At 38.6% G+C, this 26,242-nt stretch overlaps 1 protein-coding gene across 1 annotated transcript in view; it reads right to left on the bottom strand.

The window, feature by feature from the left end:
* The window catches only part of CCDC88C (coiled-coil domain containing 88C), a 93,769-nt gene that overhangs the window by 3,121 nt on the left and 64,406 nt on the right, over positions 1 to 26,242 (bottom strand). The window contains exons 14-30 of the mRNA XM_030451755.1: positions 24,712 to 24,849; positions 22,780 to 23,850; positions 20,454 to 20,581; positions 19,492 to 19,633; positions 18,747 to 18,935; positions 18,207 to 18,368; positions 16,895 to 17,172; positions 12,069 to 12,212; positions 10,354 to 10,540; positions 9,974 to 10,119; positions 8,513 to 8,602; positions 7,513 to 7,751; positions 3,414 to 3,596; positions 3,128 to 3,196; positions 2,465 to 2,533; positions 1,420 to 1,721; positions 276 to 491 (exon numbers count right to left, since the gene is read on the bottom strand). Coding sequence (XP_030307615.1) covers positions 276 to 491; positions 1,420 to 1,721; positions 2,465 to 2,533; positions 3,128 to 3,196; positions 3,414 to 3,596; positions 7,513 to 7,751; positions 8,513 to 8,602; positions 9,974 to 10,119; positions 10,354 to 10,540; positions 12,069 to 12,212; positions 16,895 to 17,172; positions 18,207 to 18,368; positions 18,747 to 18,935; positions 19,492 to 19,633; positions 20,454 to 20,581; positions 22,780 to 23,850; positions 24,712 to 24,849 — 3,753 coding nt within the window. The remainder of the gene's footprint in view (positions 1 to 275; positions 492 to 1,419; positions 1,722 to 2,464; positions 2,534 to 3,127; positions 3,197 to 3,413; positions 3,597 to 7,512; positions 7,752 to 8,512; positions 8,603 to 9,973; positions 10,120 to 10,353; positions 10,541 to 12,068; positions 12,213 to 16,894; positions 17,173 to 18,206; positions 18,369 to 18,746; positions 18,936 to 19,491; positions 19,634 to 20,453; positions 20,582 to 22,779; positions 23,851 to 24,711; positions 24,850 to 26,242) is intronic.

The following is a 26,242-nucleotide window of genomic DNA, read 5'->3' on the forward strand; positions in this document are numbered from 1 at the left end:
TCTATGCTCAACTAAATGTTAAAGTGTTAAGAGTTATTTTTAACTTAGCTTTAAACTTCTGTTATGCACATTAACATTACAAATGACTAGTCCTCCGAATCCACACATTTTTATGAACAAGCATTGCAAATAGTTTGTGAGCAATTAATGCAAGTGATCTGGCAGCCTTTAAAATTGCAGCTAAAAGTTACAGTGTGCTTCAATATGTATTAATATTCTAGCAAAAGCTGTGGTAAGTTGGGAGCTGTTGCCTTCATAGCAAGAACAACGGATACCCTGGGGATATACAGTGAAGTAGATCTCCTATTTCCCCTGCCTGTTCTGTGCCTCACGCTGTCAGGACATGAATGACTGAGGACCGATTCGAGTGACTGTGAAGGTTCCTGATGGAGGGAAGGACATAGGGAGTAGCAAGAGGGATACAGTGCATCAGCTTCTAACAGAAATTGGTGCAATGAAATCATTTCACTCTCATTTAAACTGCGCCGACACTGAAAAGGAACAAGGATGACAGAAAGAATAAAAATGGAGACATGGTCAGGCAGTTATTGAAAAAAAAAATCAATTTCTAAACATCTCTAAAAGCCAAGAACTGTATTCAGGGTAATGGAGGAGTAGGAGGTATATTTAATATTGCTCTGAAAACTCAAGGACCAGAATTTATTGATGCCATAAAATGCCACAACTCTGTTAATTTCAATACCATTATCAAGGTATTAATGAACGAGAAATATCTGTTCAGTTACACTATCAGTGAATTGCTCTTAAGATATTAACACCTAAAGTAACAGTAAAAGACAAATGCCATCTCAAAACAAACAATTTCTGACAAAGCACTTCAGCATGCAGCATTTTCTTGCAGTTACTGAACCAACAGAACAGTGGTAGCACACAAACAAGAAGCATGGTGGAAGTATAAAGAGCTTGCAGTGATGGTATTTTCAGATTAGGAGACAATCTTAAAAACTATAAATTTTGCACTTTAATTGAAAAATACTGTTAAGTTCAAATTCTAAGTACAGATTTAGCAGCTTGAAGTTACACAGAAAACTTTTCAGCTCACAAATAAAAATACCTGAAGCTGAGAACTAACGCTGTAGTACAAAACCTTGACCGCAAGTAAAGGGCAGCATACCCTGACACTAAAAAGCCCCAGCAGTTCAATACATAGTACTTGCAGTGAATTATCTGCCTGACTTGCCTTACTACATCAAAATAAATTAGCAGAGTGCTGTGTGAAAGTTAATCTTCCTTTAGTTCTTAGAACTATTTTGTAAATTTTGCTCAATTTGGGACTTCTCTGTAAGTTCTACATGGATGAACAAGGATTTTCATGTCTTTCCTTGTTTCTGTGTGCCCTCATCAGCGTTGAACAATTTTTTGCCATCTGAAATGGGTTATCTAGCTGTATTTACTCACTTTTGGTGGGGACAGCCTGTTGCTCTCTTCCAAGAACTCTTTCAAAGTTACCATCTCACTGCCAGGTGAGGCAGAGCGCTGCCTGCCTGTGTAAGACTCGGAGGGAGAACTCTTCTGAGCTGTATCACAGGAGATCAAACCATGCCTGTGGGAGGAGGACTCATGCCTGCTGTTAGGGCTTAAGACAACAGAAGAGGTGTGGAAGGGACAGGTTTCTCGAAGCAAGGCTGGTGCCTCTCTGCTTGGCACCATATCTTCACTGCTGAGGCTCTCAGTTCTACCATGGATATGATCTAAGGAACCTGAGGAGAAACAAATACAGTAAAAGACAGTTCTTCCCTTGTTTCAGTAAATTTCTCACTGAGGTAGGAGCTTTATCACCCAGAGGCACTTCCCCACAAGATTAGGGTGCATTTTTCACCTTACTTTTTTCTCCCACAAAACTAAGACAGTCAGAACTTTGAAAAATCAGGACTAGTACATACTCAGAGTTCCTGTGTTAAACAAGCATAACTACTTGTTCAAAGAACAGGAATAACACAGATAGTAAGGGAGCCTCTTTACCACCTCTGTGCCACTAGAAGATCTCCCAGTCTTCACTGTGTGATCTGTGAGCCAGAACCTGCCAGTGGGGAAGCAGGAAGTGGATTTTTCCAGTGCCAGGTCTCCTGTGCTTCAAGGGAGCACAATTTCAGCAAAAGCAGATTTCTAGAGTACACAAACTGTGTATAGAGTAAGAGCAGCAGAGACCTGCTGCTGTAAAAAAGGAGTCTAAGAGTGGCCCACTACTTCTCACAAAGTGATGACAGTCAGACTGTAGTAAACTAGACTGCCTGCCTTAAAAGCCAACCCTTGCCAGAACCAATCTTAGAAAAATGTTTCTTGCCAGTAGTTTTGATTCCCAAGAGAGCTATGTCCAGATTGCATAATCATTACAATTTCAAAACAACAGCCTTCAAATTTCGTTGGAAGGAAAATGGCATTTTGCACACAGACTCATGGAATTTCACTTCCTGTTTTTCAGAACTCAGCTGTAAAACCTTACCTTTTAAATTGAGAGGTGAACTACTGCTGGAAACATTTCTGCTGCTCTCTAAACTGTTTGGCCTGGACACTGAAAAACGCAAAACAAGCATTGAACACAAATAGATTTTAAGTTCCTCTGATTCTCTAAAAGACTTGGCTACAGTCTGACTTCTGAAAATAGGACCTGTGCAACAAGTCACTTTGAAAACATTAACAACATAATATACAAAGGGTGCTGAAGCATGGACAGGGTAGAAAACATTTTCATTCTTCAAGGCAAGTTGTTCAGGATCCACCTTGTTTTTCTCACTATTTTTTTGCACATAAGTATGTTCAATACTGAAGCAGTTTAACAATAAGTTGCTGTCTCTTTCTCACTTGCTTTCTTAGGAAGGAGCTGTTAACCAGCATGCAAATTAAGTCTCCCACAAATCTCTAAGCTGTCAGTGCTGCTGCTGCACCAATACTCCCACCTTGCATCCACACCTCACACCCTGAATTTTTTTTATTGCTGATTCTTGATAGAAAAATAGAAATATTTAGGCCTACATTTCCAAAATGGTGCTATCATTCTACATGTCATTCTATCATGTTAATTTAACTAAAATGCACCAGGACCGCTCACGTGGATGTATGACTTAATATAGAGGTTTAGAGCATTTATATATGCTACAAAGCTTACTGTGCTGTCTGGTGCTTGCAAACTCCACCTCCAGGGACTGTTCACATAGATTATCCTCTGAATTACATCCTGAAAAGAATAGAAAACTTAAAAAGGCAATATTGAACACAGGAAGGTTAATCTTTCAGGTCAGTCTGATCAATTAAACCACTAAGCAGATAAATTAGAACTGAAAACACCAGGGCTGTGCTTTTGTACTTGAATACCACTAGAAGCCATGTATCACACCAGCAGAACTACAAAGTAGCCTGACTTTAACAGCTGGCACATCATATGCACTGCACACCTTTTGGTCTGCTCTGGAACCTGGAGATGGGGGTGGAAGTATGCAGGTGAATAGCTGAGGCTGAGTAAGTCCTGGGACCCAGCTCCACACAGCAGTGTTTTGTTGCAGAGCCTGCTGAGATTTCAACATTATCATTGCTTCCTCCATGATGGGAATTCCCCTTTTGCTTTAGGTCCATCAGCACTACGGGAGAAGAGAGGTAAATAAAAATGAGTCAATGAAAAATAGCATTAGGAGATTTGTATTTATCTGCCCATACAAACATGACAAGCAGGCACAAAGAAACTGCACAACAGAGGCGCTAGTTTGCAAGCTTTTCCATAAACAGTTCAGGATTGCATAGAAAATTTCTGCCACCAGTTTTTCAGTCATGTGTGCTCTCTGTAAAGTGTGGGAGTGACAAGTGCTGCTTAGTGTCAGTGGGAGGGTTGATATTACACATGCAAGAATTACTGTGAAAGGAGAAAGAAAAAGAGCAAAGACATGAATGCAGAAAAGGTAAGTGAGGTGTGAAATACCCATAACATTGTTCCCTGCAGGTACATTTTATAAGCAGTTATTTTAGTAATAAAATAGAATAAGGAAAGAAGAAAGAAGTGATGGTCTTATTCAAAGAGAAATAATGCTGACTTGGAAATTATTTAGCATGACTTGTACACTAAGCTAATTGCTTTCAGGTTTAAATCTTCACTGTGGTAAGAGCCCAGTCTGCAAGATTAAAACTCTGATGCTCTTATGATGCCCTGGCACAATGACTTTTAAGTAGAATTCCTTTGATCTTAGCATGAAAACAACAAAAACTAACTGCTAGAATATTGCTTAGATTGAAAAGGCTGAAAACCTCTTTCCTTGTAATAAGATAGGTTGATTTTTTTTTTAATGTGAATGTAGGAACAAAGGCACAGAAAAAAAAATTGAAGAACAGGAAACACCCTTAATGAGATGTAAGATTCTAGCTTTCTATATATTTCTATGTAGTATTTGCTTAACTAACAGTAACTAAATGCTGAAAACACAGCAGAGTACAGTGGTCAAAACAGACAAATTGCAGAGATAATGGACAATTACAAAGCACAGAGCAGCAGCAAAGCTGTGTGAGCAAAATGGGCCAAATTACTGTCAGATAGGTGACTCCTGGAAGCTGACTTCAGAAATAATGATTTCTCCCACAGTCTGCATGGCTCCATGGCACAAGACTGGCACTTTCTCTCAGAACTGGTTTAGGGCATACCTCTAGGAGCAATGACTAGCTAAAGCTTGCCATGCAAATCTCTATTCCTGATTGATTTTGCAGTTATACTTAATACCTTCCATACATGCCAGAACTATTAATTGTTCTAAAGACCTATGTTCTCTACAAATCCCAAAATAGGCAGCCACAGGCTGCTGTGCCAACGTCTTGGGTTTTGACATAGAGGGACCACTTCTCACAGTGAGAAGGGAGATGCAATGGTGGCCTCTCCTCTGAGCTCCACCCAGCATACTGCCTGTGCTGCACACGTGGGGAATGGATTCACACATTCATTTCAGAAGCCACCAGGTTGTGACTGTCAGGCAACAAGAATTCTGAGCAATGGATCCATGATGGTTATTCCCAATCTTAATAAATCTCCTTTCTTCAAAAAGAAATTTCTGTCAAAACTGAAGCAGCAGATACTGAAACTTCAGCTCAATTCAAGATGAAAGTTCATAGCTGGAAGTGTGAAATCCTGCTAACCAGCAGGTTTGAATGCAAACGTCAAGACACTTTGTGGAGAATGATTTTCTCAGTAGCTTCCACTCTGTAGTCAAAGCTAGACTACTTAAAGAAGACAAAGCTGTTAAAAAAACCCTGCCACTTTTAGCATTTAGTGCCACAGAACACTGGAACAATCTCCAGGATTTGACATAGCTTACATATTACCTGTGTATTTTAGTGAAACTAAAACACTGTAGAAAGCATAGCAACAGCAAATCAGTTCAACATTTTAACTGCACACAATGCAAATGATTGCAAAAAAATGTCAAAGCGCACAGCAATTTCACTTACTTCTAACATGCACCACAGCCAATATACATACGCAGACTGTATGCCATGAGGTCCCCTACAAATGTGCTGCATTGAAGAAATGATCCACAGTGTGCAATAGGGATTCATCTTCTACAGGAAAAGTTATGTCCATGTTCACTAATCTGTGCTTGTATTCAGAGTATTGTAAAGACATGCTGAGTGTTTCTATCAGTGTGTGTGTTCTTTTAAGGCATGTGGGATTTTTGTGGGTTGGTTTTTTGTGTGTGTTTTTTGTTTTGGTTTTTTCTTTTTTCTTCTTTTTTTTTTTTTCTTTTTTTTTTTTGTTTAGGCTATTTGTCAGACATAAATGAGGATAAATGCTAAAGAGAAGGTGTTAGAAAACTCCCAATTCCGGGAAAGAAAGAAGTTCATTAGGAGAGGATGGGATGTCGGGAGAAGACCAGAACCGGAGCCGATTAGAGAGAGACTGATGATTCGATGAAGGCTTAGGAGACTTTTCTTTATCCTTGATTTTGCTTCTCAAAAAGGCAATCTTTTTGCGCTGTGCAGCTAAATTGTTATCACCCAGGTATCCCAAAAAAAAAAAGAAGGAAAAAAAAGGTAAAAAAACCCTTGTAAATAAATTTGGAAGATTTAAAGTGGCTTAGAACAGATTAAAGACTACACAACCAGCAACAACAAATGCTAAACAAAGACTAACACAGATATGGAGAACTGATTAACGTATAGGTAATCATAGTTAATCTAACTCATATTAACATATAGATTGAGGTTTATACATAAAATATAAGCAAATCATCAAGAAACTACTATTAAATCACCCAAAATATTTTTACTTGATATAGTAAAATCAAGTAGGTGTGCATGTTACTTGTTGATAATATACTCCAATTTCCTACACATCTTCTAGGCTTTAATACTGATGCTCAGCATCTCAACATACTTATGTTTCATATAACATTAAAAAGAATGAAGGCCCAGAGACTTTATCTCCTGCACTTCACATGGGTCTTGTTCTGTGGAAACCCAAACTCCAGGTTGACCTCTGGATTCACGTTTAACACTTAACAACACCTGGAAACATATGGATGATCTGAGATAGTAATTTTTATTTTAAGTGAACCAACAAACTCAAAAAATTAGAACGGAGAAAGAGAAATATAAAACCCAACCAAAACAAAAACTCCAGGTAGGCAGATACTTGCAATACTTTATAACAGTTCTATACTGCTCAGATGCTCCCTTTCTGTCTCCCAAACTCCCAGAAAGAAGACAGCAATTATCTGAGGATTAATTTCAAAACTACTTCTTGAAAAGTATTCCTGAAGGACAATGGTCTATATACAAAAGCTGAAAACAGTGATCTCAACAGAATAATCAAAGTTTGGGATATATATTACCTTTAAAAAAGATCACAGAGCATTTATTTTGAGGAGCTTTTTTTAAAATTTTCCTTAATTAGGAACACTTGCTTTAATGTAAGAACTAAAGAAATCATTACATCTTCCTTATGTTTGCCTTGAAGTGTTCAAAACAATCGTTTCATCATTTTACATAAAGAAATTCTTCATTTGTTTCGAAATCAAACCATAGTATCATCCCCTAAAATAATTAATTATGATGAATTAGCATTTTCTGTTATTTCTTTTGCATGTGCGCCATCTCCTGGCAGCTGTTGTAAAGCCACCCATTACCCAGTTGAAGAAGAGTCGCTAATGAACCATAACGTGACCTGGTTCAAATTCAAATGCTTCATTGCAAAACCCGAGTAAAATAAGTATTTCCATCAACTTATTCAGTAACATACATTACTTTCAGTTAAACCAAGAAACTATATACAAAAGTTGAAGGGAGAAGAAGTAGTGAAAGAAAAAACAAAACTAAAAACAAAACTGAAACTACTTCCTGCTTTTTAGTTTACCCAGCTTTTTAATTTAGAGGGGTTTTGCTACTAAAATTTTCTAATGTACTAAAAAAGGCATATGAAACATAATGTAATAGAGTATTAACATATCCTATATATTAAATCTTTTTTTAAAAATTAAAAAATACTGTTCCTCTCATGAATTTAGGCTGGACATTCCTTACCTTTGTTTGAAGAACCCCCAGGGTTCTCTCTCTCTTCTAAAGAATTCGACCCTTGAGAAGTATTATCCTGAGTCTCTTGCTGATGTTTCAGTTTTTGGGATGCAGATGGAGAGTTTACTGTCTCTGGGGATTCAGACCACAGAGGGCCTTCTGCTGATGGTTTCAACCTCTCTCTTGTAGTCTCCTTCTTTGGCTTGATTAGTTTGACTAAGGCTCTGGCTCCAATCCAGTGGTTTTTCCTGATAAAGCAGGTTTTGTGAATGAGATTCATAAAACACTACAAGAAATACTTCCTAAAGAAGTTTACAGCTGTGCTAAAGCCATCAAGCCATCTTATGCTCTTACTTGATTACTGTCATGAATTAGTTGGAAAGATGCAGCATGAATTTCATAAGAACTTGAGATCCATTTCTCTCACAAAGTCAAAATTATTTTACAGAAATATTTCTTCCACATGACAAATGTGAGGAAGACAGCCTCAGCTAGAACTCCAAACTACTCACATGGGCCCACGTAAGACATGTAACAGTGTAAAAATCTCTACTAGAGGAACAGACTGAGAAGAAGGAAGAAAGGAAAAGTCCTTTAAAGATGAATCCCTCTCTTTGCCAAGTCTATCAGTCACAACTATGCATAGTGGAATTAGCTTGACTCTTTTTGGTTTTAATATAAGGTTTTTTAAATTCCTTTCTCTGAGGTACTGCCTATCCCCTTTGAAAGGGCAGCTCCTCAAGTTCCTGCTTAGTCATCCCACTGGGGGTCCCTCTCCTCTGCTAGAACAATATGATATACATCAGGTAGAGTGGCTCTTTTCCAGTTAATACTGTTTGAGATTCCAGTATTGAGGGCCCACAAGAGGTGTGGCACTGTATTAACAAAACCTGTTGCTTGACACTGTTCTTTCTTCAGATAAAGTTTGTTATCTCCAGTCATGAAGAACCCTTTCTTCCCTTCACAAATATATACAACAATAGCAGAACTCAACCCATATGGTACTTACTTTTTTGGAGTAGGATCATAAAACTTGTACTGATCCATTATCTTCTCTTCAAGTTTTTCCTTGTGCCTCCTTAAGGCATTCAATTTATCACTGTGAGGGGCAAAAAGCACATGCTGAACCACCATCTGTATTGTTCATCATACAATAAAAAAAACCAACTAGAAGGCACAAAGAGTGGAAAGAGACTGAGATATCTCTCTATCACATAATCTTCAGACTCTTACTAAGCTCATCTGCTGTCCATTTAGAGAGGAGAAATGCAAAAGCCTACTGAATTTGCTGATGGGTCATCTTTGTGCAATAGGCATGGAAGGTGAAAGAACAATACTCAATTGGTGTCAGATTACTTGCTGTAAACTCAGGCAGTTAAGTGTTACGATTAATTTTTAGATTTTTCTAAAATTCATTTGCTGATCACTGACAATTACTCAAGGGTTAGCATCCTTATGTAGTCTGAACTTCTTGTCTACATGATAACTAGTATTTTATTCCTGTTCTAATTATTCTGTTGTAACTGAGGAAATAAATGTTTGATCTTTTTAAGACTACTTTAGTCCCCTGCAAGTAGTGTCAAGCACTTTCACCATGTAATACTACTGTAATACTACTTTTTTTTTTCCCACTCATTATTTATTAACCTGAACAGTGGATGTCAGCAAATCATTTCATCAAAGTAGTAGGTCTAATGTACCTCCATCACAAAACTGTCAGACACTTGGATACATATGCTTTGAGTACATTGGAACTAATGTTGCAAACATATCTAACATTTCAACCATATAATTCAGTACTGAAAAAAAACTCAGTCAGTAATTCACACATAATTCTAAAGTGCTTAGACTTAAATTCTTGGGATTAAGACCATTTTCCACCTTCTCTTGTACCTATAAGAGAAATTAACTGCAGGATGCTTTGTTAAATGTACAATATGTTTAAACAGGGTATCTCACTTAGATGTGTCATTCTGTGCATGGGGACTTAGCAATGCATGTTGACACTTGCACCCTTAAAAACAACAAAGGAATTATGTCTAATAATGCAAATGACAAAAACTAGGAGCATGAATAATTTTCTTCATGAATCTAAGTATAAAATCACTCTCACAAGACTAAATTTTTGTTGTAATAAAGCTGTTTTCTGAGTTCTTAAGAAATCTTTAGGTACCACCAGTTTTAGCATTCCACCTTTTATCACTAAGTTTTTCACATGGGTTTATCTATAAAATTTGAAGAGCTGTGCTTGTCCAGGTGTCTCCTGAACATCCCTTTGCAGTAAGGAAATAATGAAGAAATCTTGTAGTTTCTCCCCATTACATATATCTCCCCTAAACATCTCCTTTTCTAAACAAATACCAAGTATATCATTCCCTTGCATATCCTTCTACTGTTGATAGATGGTCTGTAGTTTATGTTTGTCTAGATTATATTTTGAGTTTCACAATTCAAAACTCATTTTTCTTACATGTACTGTTTCTGTTCTTCATGATATTGCTCCTTGTTCTCCATGTTCTGCTCCAGTAACATCTGATTCTGCTGACTCAGCATCTGAATCTGACTCAGGAGATGATGGTTTTCTTCTTCCAGATTTCCCTTTAGACGTGACAGCAGCTAATAAACAAGATAGATTAAAGTCTCCTCTGTCTCTGGCTTCCCTGGAAGAGCATCATAATCAAGCTAGCAAATAGGCAACCTAGGACATTAATCAATTAACTTCAAAGTATATGGAGGTGTTCTCATGACCACATAACCTGACTATCTACAAATAGGGTGCCTAAAACTTCACACAACGAATGCTAGCACTCCTAATAGGAATCCAGCATATACCTACCCATAGTTACTCACCTCACAGTGGTTATCTAGCTTGGTCAGAGAAATATCCATGGACTGGTGCTGTTCCTTCAGCTCATCATAGCGAGCTTGCCAACGATTCAACTCCAGCTGAGAGTTGTTCAAGGAAGTTTTCAGCTCTTTAGTGTGTGAATGCAGCCCTTCATACTCTGCCTTTAGTTGGTTGTGCAAGAAATTCACCCTGAACACAAAGAAGCCATCAGACTTACGAAGGACACTTCATAGAAAGTACCTCACATTCAAAGATCACACCATCAGTATGCAGCTGTCACTAAATCAAACATGAAGTTCCAAAGACTAACTCCTAAAGACCTTTTTATTCTACGCACGTAGTAAAATTTTATTAGGAAAGTAGTAATGGTATTAAAAAGTATTCCAAATTTACATAATAATAAGTGAAAGGAAATCAGATGAAACACAAAACTGCTGTTTCTTCATTGTGTAAGAAACACGCCACAAATTTCTGAAGCACAATGTATTTAAAGCACTGGTTTATCAAAGCACCTGTAGCACCTGTATTTGACACAAATAAAGAACACTCACAGAATTTTCTTCCTTTTGCATGAAATACAAGCACTAAAGTGTCCTGAACTGTGAGACACTCCAATGTCACGAGACAACACTGTGATATTATTTTCTAGCTTTTGGCAAATCTAAAAATGTCTACAAACCATGAAGGTACAAAAATAAATAAACAAACAAGTAAAATTAAATAAATGGATAAATAAAAAGGATGAAGTTCTGTATCTGCTGACACATTTAACTAATCCTTGTCCTCTGCCAGCATTGCATTCAACATTGTGCAACATCTTCCCTTGTCCCTAGATAAATTGAGCTGGATACAGCAAGCTTTAGGAAAATCCTTTGTAGAGCTCTGAAGTGTGCTGAAGTACATTACAGTTGGGGCAGCATATGAAACTTCAAGTGACTGAACTTAACATGTGATTTAAAAATATCATTAAATCTGACATTGTTATAACTCGATATGACCTTGACCCTTTATTTGTACCAAACTATTTCTCAGAATGCCTTTGTGTGAGCACAGTGGCACTGAAGTGTTTATAATAGAGACAGCCTCTGAAGAATTGCAGGTTGGGAGGGGAGGGCACGTTGTACTGCTGCATGATGTAAAGCTCAGAAAAGGGGTTTTGACATGCGTTAGCTGTTACCCACTGATTATTATGAATCACTAAGCCACTTAATAACAAGAATCAAATCTCTTCCAAGTGTTAACAAATAGCAGCTTTCTCTGTGCAGCAGAAAAACAGCAAGGGTAACTCCTAGAGCATTCAGATCATATTGGGTACAATACAGTTCTACTAAAGGAAAAAAAGCAGGAGCATTTTATACATCTCCAGGTATTATTGGAGGGTTGGGATATTTTAGTATGACTTCCAAGATAAGTATTTGGAAACAACTCATTACAAAGTCTTGTGAACTGAACCACACAGAAGCTTATTTTGAATGAGCAAAAGCCTCGGGATCAGACAATGTTTGAAGGACCAAATAACAGTATTTTTTTAAAAGTGTCCATGGAGCTGATAATTTTAAATGAGCTAAACAAAATCAAGATGACAGAAATGGAGAAAAATTATCAGACACATTAATGAGGGCATTCTCAAACTACAGTTAACATAGCAAAACAACCGTGTGTTTTGCATAATTGTCTTTTAAACGATATATAAAAGAACTTAGAGAGGCAACCTTACCTGTCCAGTTCTTCCCTCAGCTTCTGATTTTCCCCAGTGGTTATTGCATTTGCTCTCCTCTCTTGTTGCAGAACTTCTCTCTCAGTTTTTAAAACTATTTCTAACTCTTCCAGTTCTGCTTTGTGTTTCATTAGACTGTTGTATCTGCAAAAAGAGAAGCACCATACTCTCAGTTTTCATTTAAACATTTTTCTTCCTATGGGTAAATCTTTTTAGTTGGTGGTACCACAACAACCAGAAAAGACTTTTTTTCCTGTCTGCTTAGTTTCATATATATTTATATGGTTAAGCATCTACCAAGGCTGAAGAATTCCACACTACGCACAGAAATTCAGCTTAGTCTGTAAGTAAGCAGGGAGAGTGCAGAAAAAAAATATTAATTTTTTAGCAAAATGGAATGCAAATGACAGAATTTTATCTCAGTTCCAGATTCTGACCATTTGGTAAAAAGCAGGTCAGTCTCCAGGGTGAGTGGAAGCTGTACCATTCAACTGGAATCCCATCCACGAATAAGTATCAGTGGCATGTTTTAAAAACTTGACTAGAAAGCAGAAAGAAGCAGCCAAAAACCAACAAGGAAGCAGTGGAATTACCAGCAGTTTATTAGGTAATAACCTATTGAACATTTGGCTATATACATAGGTAAAAAGCTCCCTGAATAGGTAATAATCTGCATATTCCAGATGAATGCTGAAGGTAGTATCAGTGAGCTGACAGCAAAACACTTTTAATCAGGGGCTGACCTACCTGCCTGAGTGGCTCTACTTGTTCACTAGTGAGAAATCCAAGAGCAACAGTGGCATTCATGTCCAGGCTTCCACTGTTACCCAGTTTACAAAATTTGTGCATACATCATTCAGGGTGGGGAGACAGGCAGAGACAGAGGGCAGATGCCATCAGATATGTCTTTAATTTCAATCTCTGGAACACTAAAATAACAGAGGTGTGGAACAACTCCCTTGATACCTGGCACAGGCATCAATTAGGCAGGCTCAGCCTTCCTGAGCTGCTACACAACTCACATTCAGAAATACTGCAAAGAACAAGGTGGCTCGAAACCACATCACAAAAGAGCAAGCTGTTCACAGAAGATTTGCCTGTGCCCACAGACAAACCCCAGCAGAAGCCACTGGGAACACTGGTGCAATGAATGTCAAAAGTAATAACCACATTTTTCCATGACCTTGATAAAAAGATATTGTCCCAAAACAACCCTGGCCAGATCTACATCTCTGTCTAACACAGAGAAACCTCACCCCCTAAACAATTTTAAAACAGCAACCAGGTGGAAGGTGCAGCACTGCTTGAAAAAGCTGGAGAGAACAAGCAATCATCTATCTGGGACTCTCTCCCCAGTGGAGATGAATGCAGAGCACAGTTACTCTACAGTCACAAAAACTTCAAAATAAAAACAAAAGCAGCAGACAGCACCAAATACACTGACTCCTGCCAAGTTATTTTTCTTTCAGGCTACCATTCCCTTCATCTCAGGGTCAAATTACAGTCTGTCCCAAATTCCAGTCCATTGAGGGGCCACACAGAAAAGTACCTGTCTTCCAGACAAAGCTGCTTTTTGCTATTCATTCCCTGAAACAGCAGTGGAGTTTAATTAACCTTATTTATTTGTTTTCTTCCTCCATTCAGCTCCAGAACATTTCAAATTCAATGTCTGTACAACAAATGGAAGAACCTGAAAGCTGAGCAAAGTTTTACATCCAGCTCCAAGGATTTAAGACAGACTGCATGCCAGTCCAGAGTCTGAGAAGACAAACTCCACAGTCAATCCCTTGGCAGAGATTATTACCATGGTTTCCTCTACAGAAATGCTGTTGTGAAATCTTTTGCTATTTCTGTATAAATAGGCTACTCCATTCATTTTTTTCCTAAGTCCTCTACTTTCTACAGAGGGCTCCTGAGAGGGAAGCAGTATACTGGTCCAGTTTTACCAGCCTGGCCTAGCTCCACATACTGCCTTGGAGCATGAGAACCCTGGGGCAGACCACAGCTGCTCCCCTAGGCATTAGCTGAAAGGTAAGAAAGAAGAGACTGTCTGCAAAAATGGAAGTGATTCCACATCTCTGGAGCCTGAATAAAATCCTGAAGGCAAAATTTTCTTGTAGTTTGGATTCAGCACTATGTCTACCATTTTTGCAACCCAACAAGCTCTACCACTGGGCCAAGGTTATTCATCCTGTAGGCTATTCAACAGTCATGTTCACTCCACCTCTTTAAGCATCAGGTGCTTGGACAGAGGGGTTTTAAAGATTTTCTTATATATGCAAATCAAATATGGTTTGGCTCCAATGAAAGACATTTTGGGTACTGAACAATCATATTCCTCTTTACTCCTTTTGGTTTTCACTTTTTCTGATGGTTAATTAGGAGAAATACTGTGGCTACATATTTGTGACTGAGAAAACTTTAAAAGTGCTCAGCTATGATAAAAAGCATGTGACAAAAGAAACCCAGAAAAAGAATTACCAGCCATCACTGGTCACAAAATAATACAAGTCCCTGCAATATGTAGCCCTCCACAGGAGGGATTCTGTTTCTCCACTGTCTCTGTAGGATTAGACTTCTCCCTAGTAAGCCACAAAGAAATGCTCAATGGTCTGCTAATCGATTGCAGTTAGTAAGTTATTACCACTCCTTAGTAATGTGCAGTAAGTAAAGTAGTTTAAAAAATGCAGAAAGAGATTGCATTCACTGAGATGGTCACCCAAACACCACAGTGTCATAAAACTGCTATTGAAGGTAAGTGATCCTAACATAGCAACTCTCCTTTTCTTGATACCTTAAAGCCATGTCTGTGGCTTTGCTGAGCTACAACAGGCTGTTTCACTGCACTTATACACAGCCCATTATTAAAGCCCCATTGCAGTGGTAATACTGTGCAGATAGAGCAAACTGCAGTTTGCTCAGGTGCAGAAAATAGTCTGTGATTAGAGTGCATCAGACTGAACTACACAGACCTTGGGGATCTTGGCTGTATGTGGTATTGGGAGTCCAGAAGATAACTGAAGTTGCTGTAGATTTTTCTAGAAGAAATACAGTCATAGGTTTGTGCAGGAGTGCCATCCTGCCTTAAGCAACAGAACTATGATTACAGTTCTGTCACCAACTGAGAAAAAAAAATTACCCTGAAGCTGGGACAAGCAAAACCTGCCTATTATACACTGCACAAACTTCTTGGCTGCACTGAGCTGCTCTGGGAAAAAATAGCACATGTATCATTCTAGTTGAAGTTGAAAAGCAATATTTCATCTTAGTAGTTAAATGCCTCAGACTGACAAAAGAAAAGTCTTCTTCCAGATGCTTTTCTACCTTTCTCCCCTCTGCTCCCTCAGCCAGCTGAACTGCACACAGCACATGACAGAAGGATACACACCCCACCCCCAAGAAAGTGGCTTGTCTCTTTTTTTTTCTGACAGCCAAATGGACTGTCCATGGACAAGTCACCTTGGTAAGTATCTTTGGAGACTCATTTGCTGAGAAGGACACTACGCTCTTAAAACTGCCAAAATCAACCCACTTCTAGTTTAAAAAAAGGCCACCATTTGCTTCCTTGCAACATCCCTCACTGGCATCCCCATCTTAGTAACAGATAGTCCAAACTGTTTATGTTTACAATAGTAATCTGAGCACTTATCACTCGAGATAACCTATTTTTAGAAAACCACTTTTTCATTAGACAAGAATTGTTTAATAATTGGCACTCATCAAGCACAGAAAGAACCCAGTGAACTGCCTCAACACACCACAGTGTGATAATCTCAAGCAAAGACTGAATCAATGAGACCATTAATCAGTCTGAAGAGACTTGGTGAGCAGGAACAGTGTCTGTGTAATCACTTACAGCTCATTTAGTTGACAGCCAAGCAGCTGTCCTGTCACACAGTCCTGGTGGATATTTTAATCACAACAGCTTTATTTCTGTACTTTATCAAAATTTACCACACATTGTATTGTCAGCTCCTTAGTCTTTGGGAAATAAAAGCTTAGCATCAGTCTTTACTCCATCCTCAGAGATCACGATTGACTTGCTCTGAACCCAACTCATGGTGTTGCATAGACACTGAACTTAGATATATTTTGGTGAAAAACACTGAGTTGTGTAAGAAAAGTTTTGAGGGGCAGGCAGAGTGACATTTATGTATTAAATACATTCTATATGTTGTTCAATACATGCACAGTTGTCAGAAAGGATACTGACTAGGGGCTGAATATTAAACTGACTCCTCAGATCTCACAATTCAATTTATGGATGTGAAGCAAAAGCCACAGATGAGGAGAACACAAAGAAAATACATCACTATCTCACAGCTAGCTCAGTACTGCTTCCATAGAAAGATTCCTTAGTCATAAGGTTGATGCCACACACTATCTTGAAGTTTTTAAATTTCTCAAGGTACATACTTTCTCACACATAAGGAGTTACCTACATGACATGCAGATGTTACTGTATAATTAGAAAAGACACCCCAAACAGCATAACTGGGAAAATCTTTTTAAGGTTGCAAGTTATTACAGCACAGATCCTCATATGTAGTAAAGGCACTTAATCTACTTCTAACGAAGCATCCCCCAAATCCATTCCCATATTTGCTAAATATCACCAGTCATCTATGGCCCATCACCTTTAGATATAAAATCTACAGCTTTGCAAATATTTTTATCTAATCTCCTAATGACAGCAGAAATAAGAAAACAGTTTTTTAGGGAATCAATTTGGTAGTTTCTGTTTGTAATTGGAGACCAATGTTCTTAAAATAAATTGTAACATGGGAATGTTCAGGCTACACTCCACCCCTGAGCAGTGAGCTTACCTCTCACCCAGACCTTTGTGCTCAAGATCCAGGTTTTTGTGTAATGTTTTCAGGCAGCTGTGTTGGCTAATTAGCATTTCATATTCTGCAGACTGCCGTTCATGCAGTGAAGCAAGGTGTTCGTGGTCCTGAAGCAATGATTCATACTCAGCTTTCAGCTGCTCCTTCTGTTTCATCAGATTTTCATTCTCGTTCTCCTTGGCTGTCTGCTGAGTTTGGAGTAAAGCATTCTGGGCCATCAGTGAAGCACTCTGGGAGCTGAGGGTTGAATTTTCTACCTAAAGTTTCTCAAATAAAAAGCAAGTGTTATTTATTTACACCTACAGGAACATACAATAAAACACATGTATCAACTTGTAACTGTCTAAAGTTAATCAAGAATTCATCCATTGCTTTGTAGACTTCAGACATTTATGGACAATATGGCATTGTTTTGGTATTATTGCAGGTAGTGGTCTGAAAAGTATCAGGATAACCTCCAAAAAAACCCTAAACACTATTTTACTAAGCAATTGAGTCTGAAGACCAAGATGAGATGGACTACTCGCAACTCAACTGCATCTCTGACAATCATGTACAGAGTTACCCCATGCTTGTGTAAAAGTACTGAAAACTTAAGTTTATCCAAACTCAACAAAATTAACTGTACAACAAAATTAACATGTATGGGGGTACATGAGCATACGGGTATATCATAATATATATGATTTCAGTAGATAGCTAGTGTGTTAATTTAGTGTGTAGCTTCTACACTTGGATTGAACAATCACTGTTTTCCTTTAAAACCGCTTTCTTTCTCAAGCTAAGTGTTGTGTGGGGTTTTTTGTTTTGGTTTTTTTCAAGATTAAAGTAATATTTAAGATTATATTTGCCACTGGCAACTTTGACATTTTGCCTGAAAGTGTGAAAATTTTCAGTGGAAATCATTGGTACAATGCCTCTGGGGAGCTGACCTGTGCCTCCTGATTTCTTTCAATCTCTTTCACAGCCATGGAATTAACAGCAAATATGAGCAAAGATCTTTTATTCCAGACATATAGCTACTGGAATAACACATACAGATTTTGCTGTACTGATTTTAATATTTTCTCTCTAAATCTTAATGAAGATAGCTTCCAGCCACTAACTACAGAGCTAATTTCCCTCTCAGCTTTGAGAAATTCAAACCTCAAACTAAGCTCCACCTTATGGTCTTCATCTTTACATCACACTACTATGTGTACCAATATGCCTACCAATACAAACATTTTCTTATTAGCTGTCATTTTCTCCATACTACTATAACCAAATTCAGGTGCAAGGCTGTCCTGACCTGGAGTTTTGCTGTCTCTGTTTGCAGGGTAGTGTTGTGCTCCTGAAGGAAGACATTCTGCTTCTGTAGTGTCAAGATCTGATTGTTGAAGGAGCCATTCTGTGTTTCCAAATGCTTCAGCTGTTCTTTAAGCAGCTGCTTCTCAGTATGCAGGGCTGCATTCTGAAAGAGAGATGGCATTGAAGGGGTGACAGGAAGAAATGAAACAGCTGTCCTGATCATTTGCAGTGCTATCAAAAATGAGAAGCAATTAGTGATGATCATTCTGCAACAAATGTGCAAAAGTATATTTTTCCCAGTACTAAATGGAAGTAGGACAGATGTTATACACAGGATTAATCCTGCAGTGATGTAATACAAGACATATATAGCATTAAAGTCCCACATAAGTCCCAAGAGGTATCTGAGAAATTTAGTAGACTTATGCTCTCCAGAAAACCCACTAGATTCCTCTAAGCCCAAAAATCCAGTTCCCAGCAATCCACTCATGACCTCCAGGAAAGTCTGAGGGATAACAGGAAACAGAAAGAGAAGGCTTACATTTCTTTCCAGTTCAATTGCCCTGTCCTTCAGTTTCAGCAGCTCCATAGTAGCTTCTCGGTGTCCCATTTCCAGTTTTTCATTCATTTGGTGGTTGGGAATGAGATTCTCTGCAGAATATCTCATTGATTTCTGAGCATGCTGCCCATCCTGTTGAGTCTGCTGAAGTGCATCAAAGTCTTTCTTTACCTGCAAAGCCAACAAGAAACAACCTTCAACACTGATTTAACAGTGGTATTTTATATTAATAATGATGGTATATGCAATTCCTCTCTTGCACTGTAGGGACTTTTACCCTGACTTCACAGATGGGGAAGCTGAGACACAGACAGGTGGAGGAATCTGCCTCCCACCATCCAGTCAGGTGTCCTTTTAACTCAAGCTCATTGTCACCTAAAAACCAGGATATTCTCAGGTGAAATATTTCAACTGTGAGATATTTCAACTCAGCCTACGCTTTTCATTAAACAGAAGAAAAGCACCACCACTGCAATGAAAAAAACATGGGAAAACAGAGATATGCAAATAGTGGCTATATAAAAAAAGTATTCCTGCCATGCCCCCAGCCCACATAGAAAGGGACAAGAGAAATCAGTCCAGTCAAAAAGAGCTTTTGGGAAGTGTGTGTACAAGGTGGTGGTGTCAGGGAAAAGCAGAAATAACTTCTTGTTGCTGAGTGAAAAAAAAAAAAAAGTGAATGTGCAGAACAACATTGTGAACAATTAAAATTCAGTTAACCTCTTACCATATTTAGATCATTCTGTAGCTGCTGGTTCAAGTTTAGAAAATCTTTCACTTGAGCTTCCAGTACTGCAATCTTTTCCTCTTTCATTGCTAGTGTTGTTCTTAGTGCTGATTCAGTTTTGCTCTTCAGAATCTTGTATTTTCTGAAATACAAGACAACAGCTTCCCAATAGCTGCCACTAGGGTATGAGCCAGCATCTATAGAAGAGACTTCACCTTCGTATTTTCTCTACTGCTGCAGATTACTACTAAAATATTACAGTTGAAGAAGATTCTTTTGGAAAATACAATCAATTTTAATAGAAGCAATGCCAGCATGGTTCTACAGAAATATCTAAGAGATCCATAACTTAATTTCCTCTAGTCACATTACAGAAATTACTTCATGTGCTTTTTTTGTATATTCTTGATGAGGAAAAAAAGTGGAGTATATTCTAAAGACTTCTACGAGACGGGTATGTATCTTTTTAGAAGAGGTCAATATACATATAGACTGTTGGGAATTCTTTGTTCATTAGGATAGGACTTGAAGAGGTATTCCTTGCAATCAGGAATTTCTTAGGCAACATCTATGTTTATGTTAACAGGTGGCTGGATCACTAGTTACATGGAATAATGAAAGATACTGTCTGTAAGACACTACTCACAAAGAGAACATGAGGAGGAACACACACCAAAAGAGTTACCCTGATACTGTGCTGGGGAATAGAGGAGGGGCTGTAGTAACACTGGCTGATAGAGAGACAGTAAATGGCATTTCTTCCTTCCATCCAAGAAAATGTTTTGCAAAACCTACAGTATAGTGCCAAGCTTGCATAAGAAAAATATGCCTTATGTCCAAAATTGTTTAGGATAATTGCAAGTGGTACAGACGAGAACCAAAAGAAAGGCAAAGGACTTGAGGCAGGCTGAGGAAAAGCCCGTAGAGTCAGAAAAGTGGCTAAGAGAGCTCAGTTTCCTTACGTGTCATCATTGCCATTGTCATCCTGTAGCAGCAGCTCTTTGTTCAAGCCTATCTTCTCCAGTTCCTGGCTCAGTTTGTCCAGCTCGCTGGACAACTGCTGACTCTTCAGCTTCTCCAAGACCAAGTCCTGTAACAGCACTTACACAATTAGTTGTTGTGTGAAATGTGACAATAAGTATCCAGCACTTTGGATTTATTTTTTTTAAAGTACTGAGAAAGTCACTGGATAAAATCCTAGTCCCAGGAAGGTCAGCTAAACCTCTTTATCAGTGACAGCTGAGTGCAGAATTAAAATGATTGCTTTTATTTATAGTTTACTTGAAGTAAATCTGAAGAATGCTTATTTTGGCTTTTGTGTCACTTACTGAACTGAGTATGTGCCAACGCTGGCATCCTGCCCACCTACCAGGAGAGGGAAGATGTGTGCAGGCCAGGAGACACTGTGCCCTTGTGCCATAGCCGGGATGCGTGCGGGCTCGGGGACACCAGCAGAGGGAGTTCCCACCTCTCAGCCAGGACACAGCCCTGCCTTTGGAAAGCCCAGCAAACACACAGGACCAAAGATTCCCGAGATTATACGGTTAAGGCAGTATTACCAAGGGACTCGTTAATACTGGATTTTTGCTACCGACTCCGAGTTTCTGGCACATAGTAAATTACAGCCAAAATTATAAAACTAAAGTTACATTGCTGTCTAAAGAGACTCGATGGCTCTGGAGTCTATCCAGTGTGGTCCCTTATTCTAGTACCTACTGTCCTGTTCTGGTTTCACATAGGTTTCTTTGGAAGAAACTTAAGTAGAACCAGACAAGGAAGTCACAGGAGGAGGACATTTGATGGATGGAGTTGTGCCAGCAGGCATACTGAAACAATGCTTTGCTGTTACGTCACAGGTGGTCTGTGTGGAAATTGCCTGAGAAGACATGATACCATGTTTAGAAAGGACAAATCATTTTTGGTGCGTAGCCCAGTTCAAAGATTGTTACCATTCAAATCTCTCAAATGCAAATGTACCACAGAGAACTACACTGTTTATGTTTCTGCCCAAAAGTTCTCTTAAACAAGAATGAAAAAGTTATGACAAAGTGTAACTTCAAGTAAGAAAAATAATTATTCTGGATATCAAACAGAAGCAAGAATAAATTAAAAAAAATACTTTAATAAACTTAAATTGTATGTAATCAATAGTCCTCTGATAGCATAAATTTACACACACACATTCACACAGCAAGGGAAAAAAGGTAAAGTCAAGGTAAGTGCCAGTCCATAGTCTGTAAACAGGGAGCTGCAACACCTATGAACTCCTGCACAATCTGTAGAAAGCAACTAAGAAAAAGAAGATACACACCTGTATAGGTCTCCACAGCTGCATATTTGCAAAAGTCTGAGAAGAGAAAGGCTAAAAAGAAGCCTTCTCAGAAATATTAATTTTATAATTATTTTTAAGGGAAGTTGCACAGAAACAGAACTTGGGACCATTTCAAACATTTCTGATACACCTTTTTTCTCCTCCTCAAAATTATACTAATGCTTAAAAAAATAAAATAAAACTAAATATTCAAGTAAGTAATTGCCCACTTCATTAGCTTTGCTAAACTTACTTATTGCACTGAGCTACCACAGCATTGACCCTTTTCCTCTGTATGCCCTTACTGCAAGTTGCAATAACCTGAATCTGCTCATAGGCTGCTTAAAAGAGTGTCAGGTTCTGGCACGCATCATTAGTTTGCCAGTGTCCTAATGCCAGTTTTAAAAGGATGACTACTAGGAAAAGTGGGATTACTGCATCCTGCAGTTGAGATAGGTACTGAAAGAGATCGCTGCTGCTTAACAAGAGCTGCTTAGCATGCTCTCACTCTGCATGGAACCTGTTGGGGAAAAACATTGTATGCAGTTGCAAAGCAAAAACCTGGGGCACTGGAAAGTTAATGTGTCCTCAAAAACTTCTCTAACTTAAGAGCCAGTCTCCTCTGCTCAAGCTCTCATGTTAGTAAACAATTTTGTGGTCACAAGGCTAGAGAAAATGTCAAAGTCTTTGGTTTACAGCTACCCCATGGTAGCTGAGTTAAAACCCTATTCTGTGTGAAAAAACCCTGATGTAATTTGGAAACACTGTGCTTCTGGACACAAAGTTTCTGGACACATTGTGGTTTTTGACAGGTTCCACTTTCCAAGGCAGCACTACCCAGCAATGCCCACTAAGGCTGTGAGCATTTTCCAACTCCTGTATTAAACAGTCATGGGACAGATGTCTCCCTTTGGTACTTCACAGAGCTGAAATTAAAAACAGCACGGTGTTGAAACCAGTAATATTATGTTGCTTACCTCTCTCAATGTAGCTAGTGTTCTTTTATCAATTGTAACTTGCTTTATGAGGTCTTTATTGTCCTTTTCAAATTCTTTCAGCTTACTAGATGAATCTCTGAAACGAGCAATTTCCTTTTCTAGTGTCTTGTTTTCTTTCTCAGCAACAGCCAACTTTACTGTACTATCATCCAAAATAGCATCTTTCAGCTCCACTTGCTGCCAGAGTCGTTTAGTTTCTTTTTCTAGCATTTTTTTGTCTTTCTCAAGCTGAGACATTTCTTGTTCTAGAGCTTTGTTCTCCTTCTCTAACCTCTCTAGCTGTTTGGCAGAAATCTTTAGTTCCTCAAGGTTTCTCTGCAGGACCTGGTTTTCACTCTCCATTCCCTGTACTTCTTTTTCTAACTCCTGAATCTTTTTGCTGCTGTTCTCCACAATTTGCTGAAGTCTCTGGTTTTCAGAGTTGACACTCTGATAGCTTAGCTCCAGCCTCTCTGACTTCTTGCTCATTGCTTTTAACATTTCCACACTCTTTCTTAGGTCCTCTTTCTCTCTCTCCAGATCTTTATTTTCTGCTTCTATTTGTGCCATCTTTGTGCTGGTAAATCTCATGGTCTCCACCACTCTTCTAAGCTCGAGATTTTCTTCATCCAACTGTTTGTTGTCCCTTTCCAGGTCCCCAAGACGGATGGAAATATTCTGTAATGTGTCCAGAGATTTTCTTAGCTTCCTATTTTCCACTTCCAAATCCCCATTCTCCTGCTCAAGAACTTCCACTTTTTCTGTCACTATTTTCATTGCTGCTGCCTTCTTTGTGAGCTGTTCATTCTCCCTCTCCAGCCGATGGAGCTCTTTTTCCATTTCTTCTACTCTTTCCACTTTTTCTTTAACCTGGTCAAAATCCTTTTGCAATTGTTTCTTCTCAAATTCCAGCTTGCTCAGTTTGCTGCTAGTCTCTGTAACTGTTTCATGAAGGATCTTGTTCTCTTTTTCAATATCTTTTACTCTTGCCTCACTGCTCACTTGAGATCTTTGTCTCAGGGATAAGACCACTTGATTAAGATGATCATTTTCTTGTTTAAGGTCCTTTATCTACATACGTAATAAAAAGTCATGCAAATGTTACTCATTTATCTTACCACAGGAAGTATAAATTAGTCAATACACCCATTTAATCTAGGACAAATTTCTTATCATTTTTCCCTGACTGAAATCAGCCTCCCAAACTAATAGAAAAAAAAGAAAATACTAACTCTGGTATCCTGTGATGCTGACAAATTAAAATTACTGCTACCAGCTAGGAAGATTGAAACAGATGTAGAAAACAGTACAGGGACGTCCAGACACTTTGGAGATGATTCTTTGTTAGCAGACACTCCTAATCAGTGAATTTCTGTTTAGATTTAGGTTCATCTTTGGGATCTGAATACACAAATTATCTCTGATAAGGCATCAGGAACACCAAAATGTTTGAAAATTTATAGCAGTTTTGGATGTCATTAAGGACACACTTTCTGCAAGAACAGTACACAGCTCACTGGTCAAATTGCAGCTGAAGTACTTGTGATTTAGACTGCAATACGCATTTCATTCTTACATAAAAATCATCCACAGAAATCCACAGTACATGCTAAAACCAGCTGGTATCCCATTTAGTAAGATCCAGAGCTTCCTCTCCCTTCTAAAGAGGGAAGGTCTGTCCTTACAACAGCCTAAAGATCCCCTCTTTTGGTAACAGAAGCAGTAGCCAACAAAATATGCTGGGCTTTTCTGCTTTGAAGAAGTCTTTTACCTACACTTGAACAAGTTCAACTTGCACTCATAATCACCCTATTGTCCTGAGAGGACCAGATACTTTAAATGTAAAGCAATCAGTAAATGTAAAAATGTAAAGGATCACTAAATTACCACTACAGACCATATACTTTTAAATAACACTTGCAAAGTTTGCACCTGTCTTTCTTTGTCAGCTTTTAGAGTCTCCATGATAACTTGAAGCTGTTCTTTATCTTTTATTAGCTCCTCACTCAAGGTCTCCAGATCTTGACTACTTTGCTTCTCTTTTTCAATTTGATTTTGCAACTTCTCAATCTGTGTGGAAAGAACACACCAAAACACATCAGCCACAGCTCAAAGCAATGACTGTTTGCCTTTTAAGTTATTTTGAAGATCAGAAAGGAATGAGATGGGGACTATGGCTGAAAGATGTAATCCTTCACCTCTCCAGCTTGCTAGTCTCAGAGGAGGAAATGAACTGTTGTTTTTCTCACAGTGCCAAGAATCTCCTTCATGCCTATTAAGATCAAGCATGAGGTACATATAAGGTACAGCAATAAGAAATGCTTCACCTGCCTGCCTGAATGTCCTGTTATGCTACTTTCAACAGTGATTAAGTTTCTGGTGCTCATGTTTCTGAGGGACTTGCCTGCTCCTCCTCCTAGCCTCTTTATCAAGGATGATCGTAACCTGTCAGTGAATGTAGAGAAAGTTAAGATAATTCACTGACAATTCACAAAAAAAGAAATCAGGAACAGAGAGTGACAGAGTTTACCTTCCCTCTCCCTGTGCTGTTTGCCCTCTATTTTCCCCCTGCAGGTGACAATACTGGATTTGAAAGATTTGTGAATCAGGTCCCAGTCCTATAATGAATTATGTCTTCTTACTCCCTCCTTTTGGAAGTTGTACTCACAATGCACTAAGCACTAAAAAGCAGCAGCTCTTCAGTATTTAGAAACAAGAGATTGAGAGAGCTTCCAAGTCAGGAAGGATTTCTTTTTATGCTTGTAAAGCACTGTGAGCACCTACAGTTCTGCAAAAGTATCAGTTCTTTTTTTTGTGTTGGTATTGCTAACTTTGCCAACAGTGAAAATGTCAATGAAAATGGTATTAACAATCATTCTTACAAGTGGGAAATAGCTGGAGGCTGGGCTCAGCCTATGTCAACATGTGCCTCTTTACAGGAAGTGTTTGAACAAGCAGGGGCTGCCGAGATTGTAGATAAGAAGAGCTTAGCAGTTAGAAATGTAATCATGTTAAGATTCATTAGTCTCAAAGGACCTGTTCAGAGAAAGCTGGAACAAGCTCAGTAATTCAGCAATACCTGGTCTTCATTATAACCTCCCAAAAAAACTTGGGGTCAAGTAAGAAACTGCTGCTTAGAGCTTGTTGCAGTCAAAAGAAGTCAGCAATGCAGAGAAAACAGATTGGTACTTGGACTGCTGCTAGTTGACTGTGCCTGAAAGGAGGTTTTTTTTATAACTAGCCCCTCTGAAACCTTGCAAGAAAGAAAAAATATCATCTCCTCCTGTACTACCTGAGTAATTGCTTTCTGGCTACATGATCCTTCCAAGCACTAGATCAGTAGATAGCCAAGCATAATAAAACAATTTTTTAAAGTCTCAGACAATGGATGAAATCTGACTCCAGTTAAATGTCTTTAGGGAGGCAATATTTTCTATGGTTATCTCAGGAAAGTTATAAAAAA

Source organism: Calypte anna, chromosome 5A, assembly GCF_003957555.1.
Source record: "Calypte anna isolate BGI_N300 chromosome 5A, bCalAnn1_v1.p, whole genome shotgun sequence".
Lineage (NCBI taxonomy): Eukaryota > Metazoa > Chordata > Aves > Apodiformes > Trochilidae > Calypte > Calypte anna.